At 33.6% G+C, this 12500-nt stretch overlaps 1 protein-coding gene across 4 annotated transcripts in view; it reads left to right on the top strand.

The window, feature by feature from the left end:
* Positions 1 to 12500, top strand: part of Syx6 (Syntaxin 6) — a 200465-nt gene that overhangs the window by 63236 nt on the left and 124729 nt on the right. For 2 of the 4 annotated variants that reach the window (XR_011039583.1, XM_068347084.1), the window contains exon 1: positions 9177 to 9622. The exons of 1 other annotated variant lie outside the window; for it this stretch is intronic. Coding sequence is in view for 2 of the 3 variants with exons in the window: in XM_068347084.1 (XP_068203185.1) it covers positions 9477 to 9622 (146 nt within the window). In the remaining variant the exon portion in view is untranslated. Of the gene's footprint in view, positions 1 to 9169; positions 9623 to 12500 lie in introns of those variants that run through there. One more of the 4 variants, XM_068347085.1, reaches the window with a different exon arrangement.

Here is a 12500-nt window from a genome sequence, read left to right as displayed (position 1 = left end):
TAAGGAAGTTGTAGGATTCAAAGAAACTAAAGAGATTGAAAAACCTGTTGGAGGCAGAAAAATTGAAAAATGTAGACAGACTCAGTTGGAAAAGCTATGAAAAGGGGATGGTATGGGGAGACAATATGTTCAATTGATTGAAACCTTAATAGTGTAATTTGTGTTGGTTATGTTTGGGTTCGGTCATCCCCGGTGGCCCATATTCGGTGCCCTATTGGTAGTGACCATGCAACCAGTGTGTATTAACTTTGGGTTCTACCCTAGCTTCTGTACACTTGCCTCCCACACTTTTGACTTTGAGGTCCGTTGCTTGTGCTTGCATTCAATGCGCGTTCTTAAAATGATTTATAACTTTCGTCTATTATTCGTTTATTTACTTGTTGGTATTATTTATATGTTGGGGACCTTCATGTATATTTTTCTCGTTATATCATTTTTTTTTGGTGTTGTATTACCCCTTTCCTGTTTTTTTTTTTTTTTTTTTTTTTTTACGCGGTAGCTTACCAATTTCATACGCATGTTAGTTATTGGGTTTGTAATTATTAACATTATTTTAATGATATAAAAGTAGTAAGAGAGGCGTTAATGAAGAAATGTATGGCGCCAGGGTTCAGTCCCGAGTCTGGATGAATACATTTAATTTTCAAAATTCTATTCAATTGAGATAAGTATTAGTGAAGTAACGTGAATTAGGAGAGGGTGGTCAAAAGGTGTTAGCAATCTGGAGTTCGTATAGGCCTCCAGGACAAGAGGTAGTTGACAGGAAAACAAACGTATAAAAATCTGAAAGCCTAAGGTTTGATTTCAGAAAAGGCGACGAGAAACTGATAGCTTCAGAAAACTGAACCTTAGAAGATTGATGAAATAGTAACAGGGATGACTGAATCATCTGTGTTCGTCTGTATTGTATTTGCTAGACAAGTGACCAAGAAATTCGTGTTGCGACTTAATGCACGAAGGAGAGTGACTGTGCCTATTTACTAAAGCAATAATGACATTGCCAGGAATCGAGTTCTGTGTTTATGGTGTCTCTATGCATTCATTATTAAGACTTGCAGTAGATACTAGAAAGAACGTCAAATTTATTTCTTTAGATACCAGATAGAACTATAATACAAGAGAATTTATTAAAAAAAGTGGAGTATAGTAGAAAACTAGGAAGGTCCGTAAAGTAATTTGAGAATGCATATGGCAGTATACTTGGTAAAAATAACTAATAGTAACAGCATGATTTCAATTTATATATTTTATAAGTGAGTGAGTTTGATTTTTAATGTTAAAAACTTGTTATTATTGAAAAGTACTATTTGATAGCAGTGTGGAAAGAGTTAGAAACTGAAGTTTTCTTTTTCAATGGCCAATAGCAAGTGTGAAATGATAATTACAGACTTTTTTTATAATCATTGGGGCAAAATGAAAAGTAAACACGGTTGGCAATGTATGTGTCTTGGAGCAATAAAGTGTGGTTTTGTAAACTAATAAGATGAAACGAGAGCTTGAGCTGCGAATTATAATATATTACTACAAGAATATAAGCCGAGTTAATCAAGGAAGAGATCTTTAACAGCGTTTTAGTGTTGTGACACTCTAGACTAGAAACCTGTTCACTGTAGGAGCTGTCAATACTGCAAATGTTATCAACACACATAAATAAATGTCACAGTTTTCAACCCCTCTTGATGTCACCACTAGAGTTAGGAGAGCTGAGATAACTGGCGAAAGGAACTGAAACAGGGAAGAAGAATGACGTCGGTTGTGTGTTGTAATAAAAAGAGAACTTTATAAAAGAGGCAGGAATAAAGTTCTAGATGAATGTGCAATTTCATGACTGGCATTCTAAGTAGCGAGCGCCGTGTCGAAAGAAAAGAAAGATTAAAGTCTAATTTCAGAAAATGTAGACGGTATTATTGAGGAGCTGTTTCTTCAGGGGGCTTATTGATTTTGTACTGAATATGCAATATGTATGCATGTATATATATATATATATATATGCGTAAAAATCACAGGAAAACGTGATGCTCAGATGCAGAATATGTATGTGTGTGTGTATATATATATATATATATATGTGTGTGTGTGTGTGTGTGTGGGGGGGGGAGGGTAGTGTGTGTACACGCATTTATATAAATATACCTATATATGTATATATATATATATGTGTGTGTGTGTGTGTATATATGTGTGTATATATGTATGTATATATATGTATATATAATATATATATGTGTGTATATATATGTATATATATGTGTATGTGTGTATATATATATATATATATATAGAGAGAGAGAGAGAGAGAGAGAGAGAGAGAGAGAGAGAGAGAGATTTTGTATATCTCAAAGACTTTTTAGTCCATTCGCTTAGACTCCGTTTGCTCTCTGGAGAGAGAGAGAGAGAGAGAGAGAGAGAGAGAGAGAGAGAGAGAGATGACATAATGCAGTCGAAACCGGTTCGCAAAAGCTGAACCCTAACAAAAGAAAGGCCGTAAGGTCAATATCAGGTCATGGCAAAAGCAATATCACTCTCAGTCTTTTTTAATACTTCTTAAAGGAACGCATCATCCATAAGATCTGAAATTCCAGACCCTTTGGAGGTAGTCGTGCTGTTTATTCGTTTAAACAAAGTGGATTGTATAATGTTACTTTTGAAACGATATTTTTTTCTAAAAACTGTGCGCGGTAGGTTCTATAGCGAGTCATATTTGCACCGACTCGCAACGGTGCCCTTTTAGCTCGGAAAAGTTTCCTGGTCGCTGATTGGTTAGAATTATCTTGTCCATCCAATCAGCGATCAGGAAACTTTTCCGACCTAAAAGGGCACCGCTGCGAGTCGGTGCAAATATGACTCGCTAAAAGAAATGGACTATAGTGGGCATAATTAATTTGATTATATGACTGAAGAAAGTAGAATTTTCGTTTTTGTGTTTCACATATCTTTTTATGTCGAGTTATTCTCTGGAAGTGATTTCCCCTCACTAGGGATTAGCTCAATCAACTTCAGCTCTCCGAATGTCATTGGATTTGCTGGCAACAATTAGCATGCTCAAGAGGTTAGGTTAAATTCTTAAGGCTGTTCAAGTGCAGAATTTTTATTTTGTGGTTTGTGTGATACAAACCAGTCTGGGTTGTTTTTGAGATTTTTTTTTTTCAGTCGTATCGTCAGGGTATTTTGAATATGACAGTTGTTTGCGAATATTTTGTCTAAAGATTATAAAGGAAAATCCTTATTTCTTTATCAAGTTAATTGTAGGTTAAACCTATTTCAACCGCGTTATCATAGTAACTGAAAAACTCAACACTGGATAATTCAATAAAGGTGGAATTCTGTAGACAATTCATTTATAGTTCGTAAAAAATATGAAAGTAATTCTGTTGGCAATTTTGATGCAAATAAATATGAAATTGTCCAAAGGGGGATTTCAGGAAGTTGAAATACCATTTAAATATCTCGTCCGTTATTTACGTAGGCTTTTATTCTTTCTATTTCGTTTTTAAATACTGAACATACACTGTTAAGAATTTGTATAAAAACGGCAAATATCTGGCAACATTTATTCCAGGATTTTTACCGTTTTAGAAACTGATAAATTGACGTAAAGGAGTGATATTACGGTCACCAACCAGTAAAAGATAATAACACAGTAAGGTAAAATTATGGTCACCTGTATTTTACTGAAATGTGGTTGAGAACTATATTTTTTATGGAGAATTTCCGATTAAAATTACGGTTTTTTTTCTAACAGTGCATAGAATAGCAGTTACTTGACTTTTGGGGGGTGGTTATGCTGCAAACAATGTTTATGGACTGTCTTTAGTTTCTCATATTGAAAGTAAATTGATAAACATCTCTCTTAACTTTATTTGTTTATAAAACTATAGCAGGAAATAGTCTGAATATGGAGCTCATTTCTATAATAAGACTTCTAAGAAATCATTGAGGGTTACTTAGGTGAAACTGGAACCAAAATCTAGACTTTTCCTTTTAGATTCTGAAGTAAGTCATGTTCTTTCTTTGAATAATTATTCGAGAGGTCTTATGTGCCAGGCTTATTTCATGTGTGTGTATGAATTTTTTTTTTTTTTTTTTTTTTTTTTTTTTTTTTTTTTTTTTTTGAATTTATCTTACAATTCAATATTTTTCGTAATTCTTACAAATAATGTAACGTTGCTAGAAAATATTTGCAAGTTTTAAGAATATTTATTTAAAATTTCTCATGAATGTTTGTATATCTAAGGAGTTAGTAGATTTAGTTACAATGGAAACGGTTATTCGTGATTGCTATCTAACTCTCCCTATTTAATTTCATCATGATATTATATATATATATATATATATATATATATATGTTTGTGTGTTTTTTCCCTCCCACGAGCGAACAGCTTTCCTGAATCTGAGGGAAGTTTTTTTTTTGTTAAAGACGGACATATGATTCGGAGTAGTTCTAAAAAAAACTGTTACAAATTTTAGCAGCGATGAATGTGTTAAAACTTGCTACAAAAGCATGTTTCTGGGGTCCGGTATAAGGCATAATCCTAAACCGTAATTTTAAATTAAATGTTGATCTAAAGATATGGAACTTGTTTATAAATACTTGACTTTGTCTGGCATTCAAGATAATTCCAATCTCTGTTCTTAATCGAAACATTCCAATTTAATTTAGGTATACTTTTTATAAGCATATATTAAGGTTTAGTATGGGCAGCCCCTGTCGGCTTTAAAACACCCAGACCTACAAATCTAACCTACGCTTCCAACGTGCCCAAAGTAAGGTCTATAGTTATAGAATTAAAATCATGTATCTAGATGACAATAAAAAGTAGGACACTTTGGCATGCTAATCCTTTGGTTTATTAGCTATCCCAGTCCGTAGTTGATGTATAAAAAACACAAAGGCCTTAGACATCAGTGTATATAAAGTCCCTCGTAAATAGCTTACTGAGAATAATTACCCCCGATAACGAAGTTGGGAGGAGGTTATGTTTTCGTCCCTGTTTGTTTGTGAACAACTTCCTAGCCAAAATCTTTCTCACAGAGTAGTGGAACGTTCAAGAATTAATTGTTATGTTGATACATGGAAGTGATTCAGTTGTGAAAGTCCTAGGTCAAATGTCAAGGTCAAGGAAAAGATTTGACCTAATTAACCTTAACCTTAACGCCAAGTTCGCTTAAGGTAGTCACACAGACTTCAAATACGATTACATTCTAAATTGATTCTAGATTCTAGGAAAGGCAACCAGGTTTAGAGAAATAAGCTGCCGTAGCGGAGGTCTGCACTCAGGGTGCTTTTCTAGTTCAACATAAATGGGAGTGAGGGACGGTCAACCAAAAATCTATTAGATAAACATTGTCGTATCCACTTGGATCTGTCACACACATTTTGTTGATATTCAAGTTCAATTATCTGTTCAAAGGTCAGATGGTAAAATGTTAATTAAACGAAAAAACTACGATTATCTTCTATGGTTCTTGGAATTCAAGTAATATTGATAATTTATCTTTTCAAGGATTATCAATCGGCGTCAATGACCTTCGATGTCAGGATGCCAGAAAATTTAAAATTAATCAATCAATCAAGGATTATCAAAGAGAATTGAGGTGGTTGTTACTTACAGTATACAGTCTTCAACTCTCATGACCAGTTTCGTCTTTACTTTTTATATCTTAATCCTCATTTAAAAAAATGATTAAATGGTTGTCTATATGTAGAGTATATAAGACTTGCAGTATTATATCTCTTGGAATATTTCGACATAATCCGGATACTCGGAACAGTTACACACTTTCATTACATAATTTAATTTCTTCATATTTCTGTAACGACATCTGCATTCATCTAGTATCAGCAGTCTCATTTCTTTAGCTCTTTTCTTCTTTAACTGTATTTCAATTTAATTAATATTTTCGTTTTATTTTCCCTATATCATTGTTTCCTAAGGAACAGTATATAACAACAGTAGTCTCAAAACATAAGCACACAAAATAACCGAGATGAATACCGAGTACGAACATAAAGGATGTCTTAAATAAACTAATTGAATAGTGGAAGCATAGTGCGTAAAGTCTAACACATTAGAAATAAATAAGAAAGAATGAAAAACAAAAAAGTTAATTGAAGGGCCATTAAATATCACCGTGGGAGATAAAAAAAAAATATATGCCACAGGATTATTTTTTATAAACCGTTATCAAACGAGAGGGAAATGGCAAATTGAAATATTGAATTTACACGAGGAACACTTAAAGGATCATCACTGCAGAAGAGGACACATTCATTCAAAGTTGTTTTTAGATCATAGTTACTTTGAGAATCACGCAGTATCAATTTCATATGTAACTGTTTCTATAATTTCACATAGTTTATTGGCCTTTCATGAGCCTGGTTGTATAGTTTTGTTTGGCCTTCTCAAGTTTTCTCTTTGTAGTAATGCAATTCACTCTTTGAGTACTGGTCTATTGTAAGGCCTTCCATGTTTATGTCTTTTCATATCTTCACAATGCTTCTAAGTGCTCTTTTAGGAGAAGGACACTCCAAAATCAAACCATTGTTCCCTAGTCTTGGGTAGTGCCATAGCCTTTATACCATGGTCTTCCACTCTCTTGGGTTAGAGATCTCTTGCTTGAGGGTACACTCGGGCACACTATTCTTTCTTGTTTCTCTTTCTCTTGTTATTTTTAAGTTTTTATCCTATTTTTATTTTCAAGTTTTTATGGTTTATGTAGGAAAGATTTATTTTAATGTTATTATTGTTCCTAAACTTCTTGTAGTTTTTCCTTATGTCCCTTCCTCACTGGGCTATTTTCCCTGTTGGAGCCCTTGGGCTTATAGCATCCTGCTTTTCCAATTAGGGTTGTAGCTTAGCAAGTAATAATAATAATAATAATAATAATACATATATACCAAGGTCCTTCCCCTAATTGGGGGGGTGGGGGGTTTAGCTGACATCAAACAAATGAAACAGAAAAGGGGACCTCTCCTCTCTACGTTCCTCCCAGCCTGACAAGGAACTCAACCGAGTTCGGCTGTTAATGATAATAATAATAATAATGAAACATATATACCAAGGAACTTCCCCCAATTTTGGGGGTAGTCGACATTAAACAAATGAACCAGAAAAGTGGACCTCTCCTCTCTACGCTCCTCCCAGCCTGACAAGGGACTCAACCGAGTTCGGCTGGTAATGATAATAATAATAATAATATTATGATGATGATGATGATGAGGAGGAGGAGGAGGAGGAGGAGGAGGAGACCTTTCATGTTTATGTCTTTTCATATCTTCACACTGCTTCTAAGATCACACACAATAAGTCACTACATCGTGAATCAGATAAAGCTTTGCACAAAAGCCCTGAATCAGGCTCAGAAAACAGCACAATGATGCAGTTCGAGCAACAATAGCCTACATGAGAAAATTGCAGCACATGTTCATGGGGGGGGGGGAGAGATACGAATCAGAAAATTGATATTGAAGCGCTAGACCAGAGTCATTATAATTTATTTTAAACTACAAGGCTGGAAAACTAATAATTATTAGTTTAAGAACTACATGCGCTTTGTCAGCCGAGTTACGTTATAATAGATATCATTTATTGATCTAGAATACTAATATAATGATGATAATAGTAATAATTATAGTAATAATGATAATAATGATAATGATAATAATAATCTTAATAATTTCAATAATGATGATAACTTTAAAGTGGTTTTATCTTTTTAAAATGACAATAAATTTTAACAAAGTACCAAAACCATTATCATACGGCTTAATACTGTTAAATATCCTGAATTAACTCCCACTTCTACAATTGTTATTTGGTACTCGAATAAGTATTTTTTTTTTGTCAAGTATCAGTTACTTCATGATACACGCCTTCTTCTTCTTCTTCTTCTTCTTCTTCTTCTTCTTCTTCTTCTTCTTCTTCTTCTTCTTCTTCTTCTTCTTCTATTAGCTTGCTTTTTTCCCATTCGTATGGGGTGACACGGTTGCCTTCTTTTGAAGAACTTTGCTTTTGTTTTTTTTTACGGTGGAACAGAGTCCCGACCGGCTGCCCTACCTGTCATCGCGTAGACCCTGGTAGTGTATGTTACCCTGAAGATATGAAATCTACCTTTGTAACCCGCTACTGGTTCTAAAGGTCACTTTCATCTGATATGAGAATTACATCCTATGATGGGGTCAGCGTTCGGGAACCTCTCATTAGGTCAGTCAAACTGGCAGGTCGACACTCGAACTCGAGCTACAACCTCTAGTCTGAAGCACGCGATCTCAATGAGAGTAATTTGATAGGTCTGTTTCTGGTCTTTTCAATTATTATCATTAGTGTACGGGACCCGTCAAAAATGATGGGTAAATATTTATGTACATATTATGCACTCGTATGCACCCAGCCTCTCACAAGTGTATGACTACTCTCTTTCCCCCTAACCGAGGGATAGTGAGAGCTGAGCGTGACCGGAAGGTTATATATATATATATATATATATATATATATATATATATATATATATATGTATGTATATATATATATATATATATATATATATATACATACATATATATATATATATAATGTATATATATATATATATATATATATATATATATATAATATATATATATATATATATATATATATATATATATATATATATATATATATATATATATACATATACATACACATACACATACATATACATACACATACACATATACATATATATATATATATATATATATATATATATATATATATATATATATATATATATATATATATATAGCCAGACACTTGCTGTTTGCTATATAGGGGAGATTTTATTTGTTTAGATCTATATATTAGTGTATTGTGCGTTTATTAGGAAGTAATCTGGAGTTATTTATATTCAAATGAACCTTTTTTTTTGTGTGTGTTTTGACCATATAAACATCATTACAATGTTTAGTTTCTGTGTGGTATCTTTTATTTTAAACTTCCCCAGAGCTGTGACTTTAAATGAATTTTGGAAATGGCATGATATTATGCTTAACAATACATCTCTTTATTATTGTTTTTTCATATATTCAGTGTGAGAGTTGTGATAATTGTGAATTTTTTATCATTTAGTGATAAGCGAAAGACCAAATATGTATTTATTTTTTCCTACAAAATCATGAAGCCCCGGAAATGTTTTTGAAAATTCTAAATTTGATTTACAATTGATTAATGAAGTTGAAAAAAGTGTTTGAAAGGAGATTGGAGCTGGCTTCCCTGGTGTTATGTGCCCTTAAGACATGTTTAACCATGCGAGTTCAAAGTCAGAGGTTCAATTTAACCGAACCCAGTACATTTCCCGGTTCATTTCACATCCCCTACAAAAGTGACGCACTTTAGCCCAGTAGCGAACCTGTCAAGAAACGCTCATTTCCGGCAAACGGAGAATCGATTTCTTATTGTTATTGGACTAATTAGTAAGAGAAAAGAAGAGAAATAATGGCAAGTCGTGTGAAGAGGAATAATTCGCGGGTCACTCGCAATGCCAGCATACTCCGCAAACAGAGCGTCCGGAAAAGCATCCGGGACTTCAGTGTTTTCCGCTACTCCAGCTTCATCGACCTTATTTATTTCGGGTCCAAGAAGTGAGTGAGATTCTGAAGGTTTGTCTTCTTATTCATTTTTTTCTAATACCTCCATAACTACTACTAATACTTGATGATCTGCGCTGTGCTTATAGTTAATAACTTGAATTATAGTCTATTTCTTTTAGCGAGGCATATTTGCACCGACTCGCAGCGGTGCCCTTTTAGCTCGGAAAAGTTTCCTGATCGCTGATTGGTTAGAATTATCTTGTCCAACCAATCAGCGAGCAGGAAACTTTTCCGAGCTAAAAGGGCACCGCTGTGAGTCGGTCTAAATCTGCCTCGCTAAAAGAAATGGACTATAGTTAATTTTCTTTCTCATTTATGTGGCTCTGAAAAGGTTTCCCGTGATTGTGTTGTTAATTGTTTGTCTGATTGATATCCATCATAATTTGACACTTTTATAATCCCAGATGATTATCATTCATTCATTATGTCAGGATGCCAGAGAGCTTCAAATCATTCATTCATTCATTCATTGTATTTTTCGTGTGACGTTATTTAGGATTCTTTGCAAGGGCGTAGATTATTCGAAAGTAGCATATTGCAAATTCGTCCACATAAAGGCTGCTTCGCTCTCCCTGTGGCAATTGAGCAACTGTGTCATTAGTAGCCAATGCGAAAAAAACTTATAATACCACCCTGTGTTACGCCAAAGTCAAGGATGTAGAATTTGCATTATTAAATATTCTCTACGAGTTTGGGCTGTTCTTGCACCAATAGAATTTCTAATAGAATATGAAGGTATCATAAAAAAACATTATGATATAAGGATTTTGGTATTGAAAGCCTCCGTGTAGTATCGTGTGCCTTTTAAATATCAAAGAAAATAGCTACTATGATTTGCTTTCGTTACAAGTATGAGAGTCCAAATTGTGAACCTAATGAAATGTCATTAGGACGTAAACACCAATTTATTAAATGATTTTCCATTTTTTCCTTATAATTTGCAAACACAACAGGTCAGTAAAATTGATCTGTAAGTGTTTGGATTACTGGAATCTTTTCCTGGTTTAGCTATTAGTATTACTATTGCATCTTTCAATGCCTTTGAAAATAGATAATTGGTCCAAAGATTATATAATTATAATAAATAGGCCTTTGCCAAAGGGGCTAGATTTATTATCATGTAAAAATGTATATTATCCTTACCAAGGGCCGTTGAACTACAATTTGATAATTAGATTCCAGCTCCTCTTCAGTAAATCTTTTATTGTAGTAGATAACTTCCATAGCTTCAAATTTCAGCGTAATATTCAAAATTTGAGAATCTCCATTGTATGGATACTGTTGTAAGGCTATTATCATGTTCTTTGGAATAACAATCATGCCCATGGCGAAGACTTAGAACACTACCCCTATAAAACACTAAAGTAGATATAGCTAAAATTACTGCATGGTGAAAACCTTCACAAAACTCAAAAGTATGATTGTAATTAGGTTGAGAACAGTGGCTCCTCAACGTTCAGATCTCAGCATTGATGATGCTTCTTAATTTTATACAACTCCTATATTATGTGTGATTCTTGATAGCAAATTCACTTTTGAGAAACACATTCCGTTTGTTTCTCCTTCAATTTCAAAAAAACTTGTTTATTAAGAAAGTCTTTTTTAAGATTTTCGGTGATCAACTTATTTTTAAGAAGTCCTTTAGTTCTTTTATTCTTCCTTGTTTCGTGTACGATATTGCTCTCTTGTCGGGTCTTCAACTGCTGAATACAATTTTAATTAGTTAGACAAAATCTTTATCAGTTATATTTCTTATTCCTGAATTGGATATTGATCTTGACACCGTCTTTTAATTAGTTCTTTATGCATGTTGCATAAGATTTTTCATAACTGACCATCCTTTGCATTCAGGTCTTCCCAGACAGTGCCATCCTGCTCGTTAATATTAGTTATGCAGTTAATGCTAACAGTCATGCCTTCTCCATCATAAGGCTCAATACTACACAGTATTCCAGAAGTTTTATTCCAGCCATGATTAGATTGTAAAATGATCTTCTTAATCAGGCAATTGAATCGTTGGAACTTGAGTTTAAATTTGAAGCAAATGTTTTCATTTATGCTGAACAGGTTGACATAAGTCTCTCTTCTTAGTTTATATATATATATATATATATATATATATATATATATATATATATATATATATATATATATATATATATATATATATATACAGATCTATTACAACATTGTTACTAATCTTAGAATATTTTATATTGATGATTCATTACCCCTCGTGTAGAATATGTATGTTTCCTTATTTCCTTTCTTCATTGAGCTATTTCTCCCTGTTGGAGCCGTTGGGCTTATAGCATCCTGTTTTTCCTACTATGGTTGTAGCCTGGCTAGTAATGATAATAATAGGTGTAGTCCTACTAAATCCTGTTTAAAAGCTACCATCTAAGCTGAAGGCAGCCTTGAAGTCTTAAATAAGTCTGGACTGTAATTAGTACAGTAGTTAATATGTCATAGATGTAACTATTTAGATATGAAGGAGCCACGGTTATAAAACGACAAAGTATTACATATTTACCAATCAGCTTTGATGGTGGAGATGGGTTGATTTTGATTTTAGGTACAAATCCTGAGTTTGGTAGTAATAATTACAATACAGTCGGAATCAACTCGTTATCTCTTCACAGCCAAAGGGTTCAAGTCTTCATGTCCACCTTTATTTCTACTGGACATTAAGCCTCGCATCCATGCCTGGCAAAAGTACTTATGAAAAAAATAATTTTCCTGTGGCTCTGATCCCGTGGCAGGTTGAATTCAATATTAATTGGGATTTGTTGTTTAATTGAAAAGAAAAAAAAATAAGCAGCACATATACCTTGCCTTGCCCAACTCTTGTGCACTTTGTTGTGGTGAA

This window comes from Palaemon carinicauda, chromosome 23 (assembly GCF_036898095.1).
Source record: "Palaemon carinicauda isolate YSFRI2023 chromosome 23, ASM3689809v2, whole genome shotgun sequence".
NCBI lineage: Eukaryota > Metazoa > Arthropoda > Malacostraca > Decapoda > Palaemonidae > Palaemon > Palaemon carinicauda.
This window is presented reverse-complemented; position numbering and strand designations above follow the sequence as displayed.